Source organism: Saccostrea cucullata, unplaced genomic scaffold, assembly GCF_032062105.1.
Source record: "Saccostrea cucullata isolate Sc308-1 unplaced genomic scaffold, CSIRO_AGI_Scuc_v1 ctg17812, whole genome shotgun sequence".
NCBI lineage: Eukaryota > Metazoa > Mollusca > Bivalvia > Ostreida > Ostreidae > Saccostrea > Saccostrea cuccullata.
Window position 1 is genome coordinate 1 of NW_026922315.1, and position 19,194 is coordinate 19,194.

The following is a 19,194-nucleotide window of genomic DNA, read 5'->3' on the forward strand; positions in this document are numbered from 1 at the left end:
AACATGTGTAATGGTGCACTAATCTCTAATAAGATTCTGCTGGGGTAGATATTTGGACTGACGCCCACAGAATCTCTGGACAGCCACTCATAATTCACGTCTGGAGATAAGACCACAACTTCGGCCGACTTTAGCAAGAATTATTCACCTAGACCACACTTCCGTTCGCTCATTTGGTTGTTTATTTGACTCTCTGTCACTATTATTTCTACATAGGTAAAAGTCTAGGCAGGTAAATCCCAGCATAAAAATATTCACTGAAATCTCCATTCCAAACATGGCTCTCATGACGAAATTGTTAACCTTCATGCATAAAAGTCTTTCTTAAGTTTCTAGTCTGGAGATTAGGGGTGTACTAGCTTGGCAATGATTCCATAAATATTATACAAATTAACCTGTTGTGTCTATTGATGATAAAGGCCGACGAGAAACATATAGGAAAAATTTAAAGAAATTTTATAAGTGTGACTTCCTTTTCCCTTCCAAGAGAGAGAGAGAGAGAGAGAGAGAGAGAGAGAGAGAGAGAGAGAGAGAAAGGCGTGGGTCTTTATCAACGTAGGATAAACAACGCCAAGAAATGTTTTGCATTATTTTTTTCTAATTAATTATAATCCAGTTATATAAATACAGAAATTTAAGAAATATGTACTTGTCATGTATATACATTGTCAGCAGTTCTTTAGCTCGCGCCATGGTCTGAAAAAAACTGGAATGAACGACAAGCAATATTATTTTCAGACCAGCGAGCGATAAATCTGAATCTAAATAAATGTTGCTACGCTTTTCTGAAGCGTATGTAGTTCCGCTCTTCTTTTTCAATTTTGTTAAATAGATTGTACACCATCTTCGCTATCCAATTGCAAGGGTTTCTGATACGCTACTCTCCTCATGAACCCTTGGTACACGATGTTGATAGAACTTTTTTTCTCGAGTTCTGATTGGGACTAAGTGTATGCGGTCAACCAATCAGCAATTGTTTTTTTGCAAATGACAATATTTGCGTTCGGGAAACTTCTTGACTCTTTAATCTCAGAAATGAAAAACGCAAGTATACAACGCTCCTAATAGGTACTTGGACACAGATTTGAAGTTATTATTTTCTCTATAATATTACAACTTATATATTTTAATAGCATTTCACACAAAAATTAATTAAAAATCTAATTTCGTTTAAAAGATATTGAAAGAGCGATATATGGTAAGTGTCTCAATTGGCCCCTTAAAATGAATATCTTAATTGTACTTTATATATAGTTTTAATTTGTACAGCTATATATGCGACCTTTCTTGGCTATTTTCATTTTGATAAAAATGTCGTTATTTTAGAAATATGACATCATAAAAATAACATTTTCCCGCCATTTTAGCATATTTTGTATAAAACTGCTTATTTTCAAGCAGTTTTTCTTCCAGAAAATATAGAGCGCAGCCTAGAACAAGATTTAAATTTTTTACCAAAGATGTATCTATCCAATGCTAATTAGTGACAGAAAAATTACGTACGTTCTACACTGCGCTGTATGTTTTCCATAAGAAAAAACATCAAGAAAAAGGCATATTTTTGGCTTTTTTGTTAGATAGCAAAAATAGCATTAATTCTCATGTCATTTACAGGTAGTGAGTGCATATAAATGTGAAAAATATATTGGAAATATTTCTAATATAATCTCTTCTACAAAATAAATATCAATTAAACATATTTGAATGTGTTTCTAAAATATTGATTTTTTGGGGGCCAAAATTGGCTCTTATCATATATACTCCTTTCAAATTTTTCGGCGGTTTTGATTGACATAACCTTACACTCCCAATAATTTAATTTTATTCTTAATCCTTAGGAAAAGTGGCAATCTCGTTTTGTATAAATGAAAAATATTAATATTATAATCCAGAAAATTCAGAGTAGACACGTTCGAAAGCAAAACAAACACGCAATATATTGTCAGTCCGTGCAGTTGTGGTAAGCAGACTGTGACGATTGAACGCACCCGGTGAATTCTAAATATAAACAATAACAGAACTTGAGTCCTGTTTACAAAAACTGTGTACATAACACGAGTGTGCTCGATTTGCTAAACTCTGTACGCATCTCTAAGTTCGAAATGACGATACTTGTGAAGGTGTTTTGCTTTCTAACATTTCTACTCTGAATAAAATTATTTTTCTGCATAAATGTTTTAATATTTCTCATTGATACACAACAAGATTGCCACTTTTCCTACGGATTAAGAATAAGGTTAAAAATCGTGAAAGTGCAAGGATGTGTCAATCAAACCCGCCAAATAATTTGAAGTTTTAATAACTTTTCAATGAAATATGATTTTTAATTAATTTTTGTGTGAAATGCTATTAGAATATATAATTCGTGGTATTATACAGAAAAAATGAGAAAATATTAACTTCAAATCTGTGTCCAAGTACCTTTAAGATAACATGCAATAATATTGATAGCTATGATGTCATCCAATATCTTCTAAATATGTGCTTAAGAATCTATATTGAAGCTTCAGATCTGTACTATAAATAATAAATAAACATAACTCATTTATTGCTTCTTAATTATTCTTGAAAAAAAAAACAACAACTTTGATTTAAATTTTAAACATGTGTCTTTATTTCTATCGATGACGCAATCTGTGCGTACCTAATAGAATCGAGATCACGTGACGTAAACAATCCTGTCTTTTGCCAAGGGTTAATGCGGAGAGTAAACCCTTGGTTAGCGAAGATTATTGTACACAAGTAGCTCTGTTATATAACAGTTTATTACACAAAACAGATGAACTATCTCGGGGTGACCAGACGTGTTTTACAATGCTCCTCCTTATAAATAATTACCTGTGCTTGTGAATATGATTAATAATGGAGTCAATCAATTTGAATGAAAATACAAATTTATCTAAATCTATTCTGGATACCTTTGGACTTTCTTTTTCACAAGGAAATTCAAATTCTTTACTTAAGGATGAAGATCCATTCCTTGATGTTCATGTGCCAGATTTCATACAAGTAAGATTCAATAAGCAGTGACACTGAACTATGAGGAAGATAAATTCGACGACATTGTGACCATTCTTAACAATGATCTACTGTTTACCAAAGCTGGATTTAAAAATCCGACCTTTCGTCCTTTCAGTAAATAATCGTACTTGCCGGGGGAAATGATGCTGCCAACGACAGGGAATTGGAAACCAGTGAATGTCATCTCACTGAAATTGTGCTCGAAATCCTGAGGAGGTCTCCAAATACCGAAATATTCATATCGAAGATACCACCACGACGTGATGCTGATGTTACCCACATGAATGAAATGATAAGATTTGTCTGTTAGGAATATAGTGTCAACATAATCTCTCTACAAGATAAGTTAAAGTCATCAGGTATGTTCTGGAAAGATGGGATTCACATATCCGACAAGGGAACATCTACACTACTGAATTCCTAAAATGCGCACATTACGGTCATCAAAGCCCGCCGTCAGAATGGTACACAAAATGGAAATGTGAATGTGTGTTATTATTGCGGCGAAAATGGCCAGTCCTCACGGAATTGTAGGCATGGATGTAAACTTGATCGCTGGATCCGCAACTCTTCAGGACATAAGGCAAATCACTGTTCCTATTAGGAATTCGACAAAGAGGAAATTCCCGAAAAACCATTTTTCTTGAAATCAAGCTCCTTTAATGTTTTTTAGATAATCTTTGTGGTGAATGTGGTGAAATATCATGTAAATGCTCATATCTCTGTAACTCACACAATACTAATATATTACTTAGATCAAGTCAAGGTTTTAAATCCTATACACGTTAAAATAATGAAAAGGATGTAAATTGTTCTATAAAAAATGTATCTCCTAGGAAAATTCATAAATCTACATCCTAAACTACCAGTTCATCAAAGGGAACTTCTAACTTACTAAATCCTGAAATCAATGAGAAACCACAGAAGAAAAATTCAAGTTCATTTAATTTTGGACTCATAAAAAAAGGTCTTCGATTTGGGAATCTAAATATATGTCACATCTTGCTTAAAATTGACCAGCTTAAGCTTCTTTTATCAGGCTATCATTCTATTGATGTATTCGTTATCTGTGAAACTATTTTGAATGAACAGACAGACACTTGTGAATAAGATATTGATGGATTTAATTTTGAGAGAAGAGATAGATTAGGGAAATCAGGAGGAGGAATAATTGTATATATCTCAAATAATTTGTATTACAAACGTCGCAATGATTTTGAAATAGGTGACATAGAAACAATATGGCTTGAAATTAACATCCCAAATTCAAAACCAATTTTTTATTGTACCGCATATAGGCCCACGTCTGTTACCACCTGCTGGGTAGAAAGTCTGACACGGGAGATAAATTGTGCATCCCGCTGTGACGATGCTAAAGTTATTTTAACAGGTGATTTTAATATTGATCTGATGAAAGACCCCCCAAGATACTGGACCTCTGCTTTTGAAGAATATGACTTTTCACAGATAATTAATGTGCCCACGAGAATAACAAATGTCTCTTCAACCCTAATTGATCATGTATATACTAACCTATCTGAGAACATATGTGAATCTGTAGTACCGCCAATTGCAATCTCTGACCACTATCTTATTTGTTTTACAAGAAAATTACATGATTATGTTAAGAAGTAGAAACACGCGGAGATAACATATAGAGACGTCAAGAAGTTTAATGAAATAAACTTTCTCTCAGACCTGGAAAAAAGTTAATTTTCAATCCTTGGATTCACTCTCTAATCCAAATGATGCCTTAAATAATTTTTTTTTCACTTTTTAATGCTGTACTAGACAAACATGCAAAAATAAAATCTAAAAAAGTGAAGTATGATGCAAGACCAAAATCGTTAACACAAGAAACCTGTACGAAATGTTACGCCTGGAAATGGGGCGTAAAGGAGGAGGAATTTCTGAGAAATTCCGGGCGTCATTTCTTGGCAATGCATATAAGGCAATGCATAAGTTCCGGGCGTAACTTAGACGTAATCCAAGAGGAAATGGGCAGGAATTTGAGGCGAAAAATGTAAATTTGCGACGCCTCTGGAGGCGTAATATGCAAATTAGTGACGCCTCCATGAAAGTATGATTCAAAGCAAAAAATTTTACGTCTGTATTCCGCCTCTATTTACGCCTTACATTTACGCCTGGATTTCACTACAAATTTACGCCTACTTCACGTCTAAATTCCGCCTTATTTTTATGCCTGGTATAAAGTTCATTTTAACACCTGAATTTCTGCAAACTTTCATCCCTAGAGAATCACACAAGATCAATCATATTTAAAAAACAATACAGTAAACAGCAGATTAAGTTTCTACATTTGTATTGAAAAGTAAAAGTTTCCTTCTTACATTTTAACATTCAATTCAGAATCACATTTAAGTTTCAACATATGTGTTAAAATGTGAAAATTTCTCTCCTACATTTAAACATTCAAGTCAGATTCCCATTTAAGTTAACCATTCAAAGAGTCACATTCAAGTTACAACATTTGTATTAAAATGTGGAAATTTTCATTATACATTTAAACATTGAAGTCGGAGTCACACTTAAAATTCCTCATTTGCATTGAAAAGTTGAAATTTTCTCCATACATGTTCATGCATTTAAACGTTTGTCACATTTATTTTGTTTTTGGCCTTAGCTGTTTCCTTGCATAACTGATCCTTTCTGTTATGGCGTCCTTCAGTGTTGCTTCTGATGGTACAATGAAGCCATTTTTCTTGCACCATAGAAAAACATAATCTGAAAAAGAAGGATCAGTTTAAAATTACTTAACTTAAAGGATCAATTTGTCTTTTAATATTAGATACTCTAAAATGCTTTTGTAAATTTTGCAATAGCATATTTTTAACAATTGGAGAAAGAATGTTTTCCTTACTTTTAAGATCACTGATTGTGTTGGGATCAAGGACAGCCTTGGGTCTACTTTGGTGTTTTTTCCGATCCCCTGGCCACGAGAACTGGCCAGAGTCTGCAAAGAAAAAATCTCTGCCAGGAGTTTGTAACATAAAGTGTATCTTGGCCTCTTTGACTTTCTTGCAGTTGATGTAGCCATCCTCATGCCGTCTGGGTCAACTTCTGTGTTTTTTTCCCTCAATAAGCTTGATCTGGAAAAATAATTTAAATTATTTATTTAGATATCGTAAAAACTCTGTAAATATAGTTGCATTCAATGAAAAGTTTGGTTATTAAAACATGCACAAAATAGATATTCTGAATGTTGGAAACATATAAAAAAGTAATTCAATAAACAAACAACTAAATAGAGATGAAAATATTTCAAAATCATACAAATATGTGAAAAGTTTAAACTTTAATGTCCAAGTGCAGTCTTATAAACAGTAACTTTAAAACTACCAAATGTTTCAAGGCTACAAGATTCTTATAAAAAGTACCTTTTCCTTTTGTCCATCCTTGTGTTTCCTGGGTAAACGCCTCAGTGCTGGTGGTGGTGGTGATGGCATTTGAAGGGTCTCATTATGATTTTCAGTGGATGGCACTGACAGAGGTGATGATGGTAAGGGTGAGGGTGATAGTGGTGGAAGTGGTGGAGGTGCTGGCAATGGTGATGGTGGTGCAGGCAGGGTTGATGGTGGTGCTAGCAGGGTTGATGGTGGTGCAGGCAGGGTTGATGGTGGTGCAGGCAGGGTTGATGGTGAATCTGTAAAGGTTTCATGTGTCATAGTGTGTGAAAGGTTTCTGTATATCTGTCCATGATCTGCAGCAGCTAGTGTTGATGTGGGCATAGAAGGTAAAAAATCCAAGTTTTGTCGATATTCAGCTGTAAAGTCGTGTTGAACACTTGAAGTTTGATGAGCATCACTCCAATTGACTAGCTTGTCTTGAGGCCTTGTTTGAAAGTCTCCACATGGGGCCTATTTCAAAAAAATTAAACATATGATTTGTAATCACTGTAAATTGAACTTTTTTGAGGTTGTTTTATAAAAAAATCATTTAAAGCCCTAAGAATTAGGTATAGTACAGTGACTTCACTGACTTGAGTCCTCCTGGTTATTAACTGAAGTACTGCTCCTACTTACCTTTGCTTTACAGAGCTCTATATGGTGCAGGAGCATCCTCAAATAGTTTTGCACATCAGGTCTTACTATTCCTTCCAAAACCCTAATTATCTAATCTGAAGGAACTGAAAAGGAATTTTAAAACATTGAAAAGACTTGTACAAAATTATTATGCTTCTTTCAGTTATAGTTGCTTAGAATTTTTTTTTTCTTTTTGTTTATTCTTATCTTAATTATCAAGGATTAAAATGCATTGGTATACATGTATTGATATATTACCAGGTATTTCAGGAAAAGTCCTCTGAAAATTTGTAGGTGATGTCGACCCTTGTACATTTTGAATGGAATTCATTGCATCGCTACACATTTCCCATGTTTGCCGAAATGGTATGTCACTTGTCGGTTGTGTAGTCTTCATAGGTTCTAGAGGCTGTATATATGTTGAGGCTGGCAGGATTGATTGTGTTGGAGTTTCTTTACATTGCTGGAGTTGGGATGTTGGAACCTGGTTTTTGTCCAGTGGTTGAGTGAACGATGACACTGTTTCCTGGGTATGATCAACTGGTGCTAGGGGTGGTGCTGTTGAATGTGAACTTGTAAATTGGAAAGCCAAGGAACATTCCGACTAAAGGGATTTCAGCTTCTCAGGTATAACCTCAACTTTCTTTGCTTTCATCTTTTTTGGTACCTTTTTCTTTCTTCTCATTCTCCTCCAATCCTTTATCTGTTTCTCTGCCATTCTGCTCAGACTCTGTGCTTTCCTTTCTTGTTTTTTTGCCTGAATTTGTGTTGGGGTTAGAACTTTCCTCCTGCTCTTCAGATTCTTTCAGCCTCTGGTTTTTTTTTTGTCTGTTCCTCTTCACATCATGCTTGGCACTGCTGGTGGATACCTCGAAGGTGAAAAGTTCCTCTGGGACAGAACTTACATCTTTGGCCTTTTTCAGAAACTTGGCATGTGCCTGGGTGGCAAACACATTCAAAGTATCTTCATCTGAAAGGGTAAATCAACTGATTATGTACACAGTGTGTAAGTTTTATGTGAAGTTGACTTCAATTTAGAAAGAAGTATTCTTAAATTTCATTATTATTACCAAAATGTAAGAAAAGTTGGGCAAATTATTCTGTCATATATTATATTTTTTTTTCAATATATACGGAGGGTACGTACTACTTAACAGAGTGCGCTAGAGTACTACTGGATAGAGTACTTTAGAATACACTTGAAAAATTATGTTATATTTAATGCAATTAAATTTTTATTTATGTATGTACAACTTGAATCAACATTATTATAAACTTATATTGCAATATTTGGTTCAAATATTTTGTTTTTAGCAATATTTTGACAAGAAAATAGCATCCATAATTCAACACATTAAAGATTACTAATACCCAATTCTTGATTACTATTTTGTTTCAGACTTTCTTAATTCTTACTAAAAACTACATGTAGCATTTAAATTTTATCAAATATTAAATTATATTTTTCACACTCACAATGAGACATTGCAACATGTTCAAGTTAAATTAGATTGGGATCAAACGATAAACCATAACCTTAAATTGAAATAACTCCTTAAATAAAGTAAACATACAAATTTTATTTAAAATATTATATTCAATATGTTAAACCAAAGAAGAGTATTATGTAGATAGTGTTCTTTTGTTAAAATGATATATGTTCTACGGTCGTACCCTATTTAATGAAAAAAAAATATTATTGATTAAAAGTTCCAAGTGACTCACTAGTACTATATTTTCTTCAAGTGGTTGAATAGGAAGATGCCAGTATACCCATGCTGATACCCACGTAGGGCCTCACTGCACTTGCACCGATTTAACGATTTCATTTATGATTACGCCTAGAATTTCATTATCATTCCTTACCTCGTTCACCTGATGTTACACAAGATACATAATTAATGAATAGTCCATTAATATCTTGGTCATTTTTCATGTATGTTAACGAAACAACTTGAATTATTGTAAACCATGTTTACATATATTTGTCCGCCATCTTTGACCTTGATCGATTTTATTTTGGGACAGCCAATGAGAATTCGAGAACAAAGGGGTGGATTTTGTGAAGAAATAGAGGCGTAGAACCATTTCGGTGCAAATAATTTAAACTAAACATTAAATTGTTTTAATTATAAGATCAGTTAAATTAAGTTATGATGCAGCGAGGTGGAGATGGGGAGGGGCAAAGTATGCCAAGCATGCCCAATCGGCACGTTTAGAAGTTGGTTTAAAGTTAAATCTCCCAAATTTTGATTTTCCCTAAAAAAAAAGTACGGAAATAATAATAGGAGTGTTATTTCTGCAAGTGAGATACTATAACTATAGTACCCCCCCCCCGAACGAGTTTATAAAGTAAACAGAGGCGCACGTTTATATTCCGCACACCTAGAACAAAGGGCGCATGGCGCGCCAGTTCCTGTCACGTGATTCAGAAATTCAAAAAATTTTCCCCATCAAGTTATAGGTCTATTCTCCAATTAAAATTTTAACTGATAAAAAATTCTATCTTTTTTATATTTTTTTCATTTTTAAAAAGTAGTTTAAATTTCAAAAAATTGATTGTAACATGATTTATAAGACTTACCACCGATTTTAACAATTGTGCCATGAAACAGAATCCGCTGCCCCGCGCTTTTCCCTGGCCAGAACATCTCTACTTTTCCCCTTGGCTCCCACTCGTCATTGATAACTTTCAAACTTTTGTTGTTTTTTCCAACTACACTCAAGCTTGCATCTTCTGTGAAAAAAATACAGGCGTACATATCCATGATTTCGAAGTGGTCAGCAGCTTCTGAGTATCTTGCAAGTATGGACGGTGTGGCTAAACTGATAACGATGCTCGGAAACTGACCATTGTGGTATCAAATAACACGCCGCATCCCTGGTGTGCAAGAGGCTCATTTAGGATTCATATTGGGGAATTTATTTCCATACAAGATAAAGAGCACTGGAAATTGTTTTACGATTTCCCAAACTGATCCCCAGTCAACATAGTCAACAGGGGGTCAACGCAGATCTTGTGAACTCTGGCAGGAGTTTTTTTTCGCAATGGGGCCGAAAAAAAATCAGAAGCGGAGAGGACCATATAAACGTTGGGAAAGCGAACCGGTTGAAAAAGAGCCTTTTGTAGCGTCAAATCCACTGAGTGATGAAGGAAATACATGTATAAATCTCATAACGTCTGTTGAAACTCATGCTGAAGATACGCATCATTACTCAACGGGTGTCTTAGAATGTGACCAATATAACCCACAACCGATATCAACAGCTTCAAAAACTCAGGTACATTTTATAATAATTTACAAAATGATTGGGAAAAAAAAAAAGCGATATGAAAAAAATCCGGATCTTCAGACGTATTTTTTTTGGATGTTAGAATTCTACTTCCTGTTTAGTTCGAATTTTTACTGTTTACTACTGATCCATGCATATCACAGACGTATACCATGGTATACGACTTATATTTAGTAAGTATTAATATTATCGTGTATGGCTGTGCAATGCATTATGTACAAAAATCAGAATTAGGTGAGCGTAATTAAAAAAAAAGAGAATGCAAAGTTTTATGTTGTGCAAAAATAACATAATGCATGAAAATATTTAAATCCTAAATCTAATGAAATGTATTTCAAATTAAATTGTTGCTAAATCTTAGCCAACATGTTGCAATACCCCGAATAAGATAATCTCTTACGTGGATCATAATCATGATAATATTCTTTCAAGAATGTTGTAAAGTAATAAAATTCGAATTTCCTCCGTATTTACATATTGCCAAAATGCATCGCTGGACTTGCTTTTAGGATATTTTTACTTACTAGGAATTATATATTTTTGTTTCTGTTTTTATAGGAAGATTTTAAGGAGCCTGATGTCATAGTAAACAGCAATGAAGAGGTAGTGGAAACGGAAAAACTTGAACAAGGTTCAAATATAGTGTTTGAACATGAAATCCTTCCAGAAATTGAGGACAATGAAGAAAACTTTGAAGATGCTGTTGATGACTTCTGGGAGGAAGAATTTTGGAACTGTACAGATTTAATGGCTAATTCTGATGCTGAACTTTAATTTGATGAAAGTTTTCAAGAGAAGGAGTACATTGAAAATGAAACAGATGATGACCAGCTTCTTTATCCAGATGCCTCTATCACACTTGGAACATTTATGCTCTTGTTTTCATCATTCTGCATGAAACACAACATCAGTAGTGACGGCATTTTGCAGTTACTGAACATTTTCTCATATGTTTTACCCAATGGCCATACACTTTGCACAAGTCTACATGACTACAAAAAGTTTTTCAAGAATTTAAAAAACCCACTAATTAAGCATTTTTATTGTCCACATTGTAATGGATACTTAAAGTCTAGCACCGAGATAAAATGCCCATATAGTGGATGTGGTAAAAATTAAAATGAAAGTGAATTTGAGTATTTTTTGGAAATGCCTGTTGACAGCCAAGTGAAAAACTTGTTTTCTCAGAAAGGATTCTATGAGAAACTTGAACATAGGTTTCAAAGGCAAAATATTCAAGGGAGATATGAGGATATATATGATGGACAGCTCTACAAATCATACTGTGAAAACGATGGACCATTATCAAAACAGGAAAATATTTCATTCACCTTTAACACTGATGGTGCACCAGTATTTAAAAGTAGTAAGGTTTCTGTGTGGCCATTATTTTTGGTGATAAATGAACTGCCCTTCAAATTGCGGATGTTTAAAGAAAACATGTTAATGGCAGGACTCTGGTTTGGTCGAAATAAACCAGTCATGGGGACTTATTTATCACCATTCTTGGATTGTTTTAAGAAGCTTCATGAAGGAATTCAATGTTTTTCTCCATTTCGAGGAAATTTTACTTGCAGTGGATATCTCTTATGCGGTACAGCTGATCTTCCTGCTCGTAGCTTGGTGTGCAATGGTGTACAGTATAATGGATCATACTCCTGTTGGAAATGCTTGCAAAAGGGCGAAACTTCAAAGCGTGGTAAAGGACACACACATGTGTTTCCATATCAACCAGAGCACCCAAAAGGTCCTGAAAGAACAGTTAATGATGTCCATCGTGATGCACAGCAAGCCATGGACAATTTAGAACACAGAAGAACTGGTTTCAGTGTAAATGGAGTGAAAGGACCTTCTTGGGTTACATTTTTCCCCAGATTCAATATTGTTTGCGGAATAGCTATTGATTACATGCATGGGGTTCTTTTGGGTGTGCAAAAATTGTTGTTGCGTCTTTGGTTTTCATCTGAATTTAAATCAAAAAACTTTAGTTTTCATGAACATGTCCAAGAAGTTGATAACAGATTGAGAAACTTAAAACCAACTTTAGATATATCTAGATTACCTCGTTCCATTGAAAATGATTTAAAATACTGGAAAGCTTCTGAATATCGTTCATTTCTGTTGTACTTTGGAGCACCTGTTTTATTTGGCATTTTAGACAACCTAAGATTTAGTCATTTTTTAAACTTTGTAAATGGTATTCATATTCTTTTAAAACAAGGTAGTACTGAAGAAGAAGTATCAGAGGCTGAAGCATTGCTTTTCAATTTTTGTGCAGATTTTGAATATTTATATGAAAAATGTTTTATGACGCTTAACATTCATCAACTTGTACATTTAGCAGATAGTGTGCGTGTTTTAGGACCTCTGTACACCCATAGTTGTTTTTCTTTCGAAGACAAAAATGGTTTTCTTTTAAAGATGATACAAGGCACACAAAACATTGACAGTCAAATTGTCACAGGTATATCTTTTGTACAAAAACTCCCTGAGTTAAAGCAGAAATTTGTAGAAAGTACTGTTGAAGGATCAAAACTAGAGAAATTGTTCAATTCCATTGAATCTCCTAATTTGTTAATAAGAGGAGAAATGATAGAAAAAGGAGTGTATGTATTAGGTGGAATTAAGTTAAGAGTTTTGGTTGAGAATGAGTACAAAAAGCTTTGTGATTTTCTTGGCTATGCTCCAGTTAATGAGAAGTTTAGAACATTTAAAAGAATAGATTTTTTCAATCATATTGTATATGGTTTACAAAACGAAAGAATGATAAAACGTGATAATTCTACTGTGATGTATAAGGATGGGAGTTATTTTTGCTTTGGTCGTGTAAGATTTTTTCTCTTTACTATTGTTCATGATCAGACCACAGTTCTGGCTTTTATGGAGAAACTTGAATCTGTACATTATTCTGAGAACTCCCATGTGCTGAAAGTTACAAAAACTGATGATTGTATTTTTGTTCCCATTAAAAAAATTAAGGAAGGGTGCTTGTTTCTGGAAATTTAAACTGATGGCGATGACAATGATTTGAACACATTTTATGTATGTCGGTTTCCTAACAAACTAGAAGGTGACTGAAATGACTTTCAAAAATGATTATAATGATGTTATTGGTTAAATGAATAGAAAACTTTTTCTTTTGTAATAGTATGATCAACATTTTTCATGTTTGCTGGAAATAAAACACTATAATAGTGTATATACATGTATACATATTGATATTATTTTTGCTAGCATTAAGTGAATGCATTGTTAAGTCATATTTGTGTCTGAAAAAATTTCTAAGTTCATTCACGCCTAGGTATTCCTGCTGGTAAAATTTCTAAGTTCAGTTACGCCTACGAATTCCTGCTGGTAAAATTTCTAAGTTCAGTTACGCCTAGGAATTCCTGCTGGTAAAATTTCTAAGTTCCAAAATTCCCTCTCTGCTCTGAAAGTATAAAGTCTAAGTCCAAAAATTCCTGCTAAATTCCAGGCGTAAAAAATGAGGCGTCAAATTGTGTAAAATTCCTGCAAGATTCCAAGCGGAATTGTTGATTTTCCAGGCGTAACTTTAGAGGCGTAATTGAAAATATTCCGCCTCTTGCTCAATTACGCCTGGAAAATACACATTACGCCTAGAATCCGTCTCATTTCCAGGCGGAATCCGCCTCAAATTTTCATACAGGTATTCTTGAAGCACAGCACAAGCGCAATAACTTTCATAAAAATAAGGACTTTGAAAACTACAGATTATGGCGAAATAAAGCAACATCACTAATTGAAAATGCAAAAGTTAATTATTATAAATCAACTTTGAAGCAAAACAAAAATTCACGCCAGATGTGGGATGCATTAAACAAATTAGCTTTTACTACCAAAAATTATAGTCCGACGGCACTTGAACAAATAATAATGTAACAGAGGAAACACAAGAAATTGCAGAGATATTTAATTACAATGCTATAATTTTGATGAAATAACTGCATTTGTTTCGATCATATTCAAGTGACAAATTTCAAAGTGTCCATCTGTCTAACAAAGAATCGTCTTATCAGCAAGTCACAGCAGGAGTTCCACAGGGGTCTATACTTGGTCCTCTTCTGTTTTGATTGTACATCCATTTTATATAAAAAATTTAAACATAGATTTGTTTGCCGATGATGCTACTTTACATGCTTCCGGCAAAGATTCCAAATCTTTAGTAAATTCATTATCAGTGGATATTGCTTGTATAGAAAAATGGTGTACTCAAATGATACTTAATGCCTCAAAAACTAAATGTATGTTAATAGGTACACATCAGAAGAGATCAAAATTCTTAAACCATGATTTTCCTTTATACGTTTCGAACCAGAAATTAGACAATGTATCATATGAAAAAATTCTTGGGTATATTTAGGTAATTCTTTACAATACAATGTACATATCGACCATGTGTTTAAAACTCTGTCACGTAAAATTTCTGGACTCCGTAGAATTAAAAAAATATCTGCCTCTTGAAACACGTCAATTGTTTTATAATGCATACATCATGCCTACCACTGATTATTGCCTAACAATTTGGGGAAATACGTCCAGATCAAATATTGACAGAGTTCATAAACATCAAAAACGTGCTGCAAGGTATATTTTTGATGCTCCCCCTGATGCACCCTCAAGACCCCTTTTTGATAAACTTGATTGGCTTACTGTTTATAAACAGCTTACTGTAAATAAATACGAGGGTTGTCCAAAAAGTTCGTGGACAATGACAGTTTTGTTATAATGAATGGTTCTATATGCATCTATTGTATATCAAAATATTTCTCATGAAAAAATAAGTCAGAATGATTTATTTCTTTATTGATGAATCTCAATATTTTTCTAAAAATCGGAGTCTTCAGAGATCGCAGATTGTGTACACGGACCAGTCTGACGTTACGCTAATTTCATTATAAACGTCAAACATTTGTATTTTGACTTGGCACATGTTCATGAACACACACTACATTTCTTTTTTTATGGCGCAACGCACTTCGAAGTGCTAGCAATAATCTTTATGTATACATTATAATTTATATAATTTTTAAAATTCAAAACAATGCACAAAAATTTACGAGCGTTATCTAAATAAACAGTTTGTATACTCAAACTGCACAGCCCATTCCAACGCTGCGCTAGATTTATGACAACGTCATGAATAGAAATCTCCATTTTCAGCAAATTACAGGTGTTTTTAAATTCTTGTAGTGTCTTCGTTTTTCTACACACCGTTGAAAAATCGTATATACAAATCGATGCACTAAATATATTTCAATAATTGTGAGTTGTTTTAACAAATATTTTGTCTCTTACGCCGTTTCAACCGTTATAAAACATATTTGTTTTAATCGGACGCTGCCCCGTGCGGACGGCCGACGTCGCTTTTTCTGTTGAGTTTTGACACGTACTTGTTAGGGTTTTCTTTTAGTATTTTCGTTGTCTATATAGTAAGCGATACTTAAGATATCATAAAATGATTATAGCCTCTTTATTTGTGTTACATAAAATTTTATTAATTTTTGACTTGTTTTATACAAAAAATAATCATTTTAATCCCAACACTTTATATCAGAATTTATACCATTTTAACCTTGGTCCGTGCACACTATCTGCGACCTTCAAAGACCCCGATATTTACAAAAATATTACGTTCCATCAATAGAAATTAAATCATTCATATCTTCTTATCTCTTTATAATTTGTTAAGACATATTGAACAAAAGTTGTGCAGAATTACAAGAACTATTACATGATATGAAGAAAATGGGGCTGACTCATCAAATTAGGGACGCAGAGGGGCCAGAGGTCTTTTATCTTTAGCTCTTTAATGATCAATATTTTGTGATACATTACAAAGCAAAGTTGTTCATATTAACAATTTGCAACAATATATTATAATATTTTGGTCATATGTTACGTAATTAGGGGTCACGAGGGAGCAGAATGCTAATTCTTTGACGCTTCATATCTCGAAAAGGGGGAAAATTTTGATAAGCAATATTGAACAAATGGTATAATAAAATAAATGAACATGGTCAGAATAATGATCCAAACAATATGCATACTTTGAATTTTTATAAAATGGCCCCATAAAGAACTTGTAGATATGGCCCCTAAATATCTATATGAAGCACTCCTAAACGAAAAGAAATCTCTGAATAGTTGTAGAACAAAAAGTCTTTGAAATCACAAGACTTTTCGTTTGATATCAAGAAAATTGGGCTGACCCCTCAAATTAGGGGCTCAAATGGGCCAAAAGTCTTTTATCTATAACTCTCTAATAATCAATATTCTGTTATACATTACTGAAGCAAAAGTATTTATCTTAAAGATTTGCAACAATATATGATACACTTTTGTTCATATGTTATGTAATTAGGGGTCACAAGGGGCCAGAATGTCAAATCTTTGATGCTTTATATCTCGAAAAGGGAGATTATTTTGATAAGCAATATTGAACAAAAGATGGCAAGAATAATGTTCTCAGCAATATGCATACTTTGAATTTTTGTAAAACGGCCCCGTTGAGGACTTGTAGGAGTGACCCTAAAATATTTTTATTTAGCCTATCTCGACAACGAATAGAAATCTCTGTATAAGTGTTGAACAAAAATCTTCAAAATCACAAGACCTTTCATTTGATATCAAGAAAAAAGGGCTGACTACCTAGATTAGGGACTTAGAGGGGTCAAAAGTATTTTATCTTCAACTCTTTCATGATCAATGTTTTTTTTATAAGTATCCATTATGAGAAGCAAAGATATTCATCTTAATGATTTGCAACAATACATTATAAAGTTTTGATCATATGTTACGTAATAAGTGGTTGCAAGGGGCCAAAATGCTATATCTTTGATGCTTTATATCTCGAAAAGAGGGAGTATTTTTATAAGCCATATTGAACAAAACATGTTCAGAATATCGTGATAAAAATCAAAAACTTAAAAAGAAATGAAGGAAAACTTAATGTCATTCTCTTTTAACGAATATCGCAGTCAAAATCACATCTCATCTTATCAAAAAATTCAACGGAAGACCTACTCGTTGCTCGCAACGAGATCTCATCTAGTTATTATTATTATTATTGATTAATGGAAATCGATGATAATGCGGAACAAATTAAATTGAATTTGAAAAAAATAATGCATTTTTCTATTAAAAAAAAGGGGGACACACCCAGAAAAGAAGATACTGGCTCAGAAATGATTTTGATAAGCAAGACTAATTTTTTTTTAAAAAGCGGTAACAGCCTGAGTCTCCAAATATGATTTAAAAAAACAATTGTAGAAAACCTGTATCCATATATATGGCTTTCTGTTTTATTGCCAGGGTTTGTTGGGTTTTTTTTTGTGTGTATGTGTGGCATGGAGGGGGGCATTAACTATCTGCTTTTAAGAACTCAAGGGGAAACTTACTTCCAGAGACGCCTTCCTCTACATCCGTTCATAAATATATTGGAACTTTCTGTACTGTTTATATTACAAAAAAGAAAAAAAAAAGACGTCCTCGACGCGATTTGCTCTGGTTCGTTCAAAGATTTAAGGAGAGTATAGGAGCTGTAGAATGTAAATATAAGAATTTGATGCTGATAAGGCAAGAGTCTGAGGTACGTTTCTTTTCCCTATCACAGAGATACCAACTGAGCTGATATGGAACGTCGAGAAAATGACAGCATGATCAGCGATTTTTTTAAAATTCACACTCGTGATCCGACAGTGACATAAACATAATATTCCCGCCTCTCAGTCCTGTTTGTCACCAGTTTTATTTTATTTAATTAAATTTGAGGTTTCTGTATTCAATATTTAGCTAAAAAGATCAGAAATAACTGCTTTCATTGTTTATACGATAGCCCAAAAGCTTCGTCAAGAAAGTAGTTCTGATTAAAAAAATTCATCGATGTGTAAACTTTTTCTAAAACGTATTCTCGTCCAATCAAAACATAGGTAATAAATAAATAAAATGAAGATTGGAATCATAAGAAAATAAAATCCGCGGACAATCTGTATTGTACGTAATAACTCTCCTCATGCCCCTGTGCTGAAAAAAATATACCAAACTACTTTTAATTATAGTAATATTTTTTGAAATGGGGCGTGTTACTTTGAGAGGCGATATGGACAGATACACAATGTCATTGCTCAAGCTCAAAAGCTTCTTGAGATATCGTCCGGAAAGGAGAGTGTTACACAGAGACAGAATGTATAGATTTACGACCTGGAACCTTGACCTTTTAATCTCAATATGGGTCTTCTTAGGCCACAATGAGTTTTTATGTTAGGTTTCATGGTAAATGCTCAAAGGGTTGTTGAGATTTTGAGCGGAAAAGAAACAGACAGAATTTATTCAATATGGATATATTATGTGACATTTGACATTTTGACTTCAGAACTATATACTTCTATTCTTGGCAATAGAGTATGCCGTATTTCATTGCGAAGTTCAAAATGTTCTTGATGTATCGCGCGAAAACGAAAATGTTACAGACAGACAGAAATTCAGACGAGCGGATGGACAGCTAGACGGACATCGGACAGACAAATTAAAATTAATATCCTCCACTTTCATTGGGGGCAGGGGACAAAAACGGAATCCTACTGTATTGTGTTGCATAGTGAGGAACAATTAGCTTTATATGAGATAGACTTTTGAGCTATGTTTTATTAAAACTTGTGATAACTGCGAAGATGATGCTGTTTTTCCAGCAATTTTCTGTCTGTAACGTACCATATGGAAATGTTGGGGCGGGAACAAGAAAGAGGCTTGGGCGTTCCCGGTATTTTAGATATTTTTTACTGAATATATTAAAAATGACTTTCACTCCTCCTGGATT

General features: G+C 33.7%; 2 protein-coding genes across 4 annotated transcripts; one reads left to right on the forward strand and one right to left on the reverse strand.

Annotated features, from left to right (window-relative positions):
• Positions 1-4,923: 4,923 nt before the first annotated feature.
• Positions 4,924-9,726, reverse strand: LOC134261586 (actin-binding protein WASF1-like). 2 transcript variants are annotated; one of them, XM_062744016.1, is made up of 6 exons: positions 9,649-9,726; positions 7,323-8,034; positions 7,065-7,168; positions 6,420-6,899; positions 5,903-6,131; positions 4,924-5,766 (listed from the first exon to the last, which is right to left on the reverse strand). In XM_062744016.1, the coding sequence occupies exons 3-5, from the start codon at positions 7,098-7,100 to the stop codon at positions 6,096-6,098; spliced, it is 552 nt and encodes a 183-aa protein (XP_062600000.1). In that variant the 5' UTR covers positions 7,101-7,168; positions 7,323-8,034; positions 9,649-9,726; the 3' UTR covers positions 4,924-5,766; positions 5,903-6,095. The 2 variants fall into 2 exon arrangements, with proteins under 2 accessions (XP_062600000.1, XP_062599999.1); XM_062744015.1 differs by lacking the exon at positions 9,649-9,726 and adding an exon at positions 8,931-9,337.
• A 597-nt stretch (positions 9,727-10,323) lies between these two features.
• Positions 10,324-14,023, forward strand: LOC134261585 (uncharacterized). Of its 2 annotated transcripts, none has more exons than XM_062744013.1 (2): positions 10,324-10,531; positions 10,917-14,023. In XM_062744013.1, the coding sequence occupies exon 2, from the start codon at positions 11,508-11,510 to the stop codon at positions 13,362-13,364; it is 1,857 nt and encodes a 618-aa protein (XP_062599997.1). In that variant the 5' UTR covers positions 10,324-10,531; positions 10,917-11,507; the 3' UTR covers positions 13,365-14,023. The 2 variants fall into 2 exon arrangements, with proteins under 2 accessions (XP_062599997.1, XP_062599998.1); XM_062744014.1 differs by having other exon boundaries at positions 10,489-10,592.
• The last annotated feature ends 5,171 nt before the right edge of the window (positions 14,024-19,194 follow it).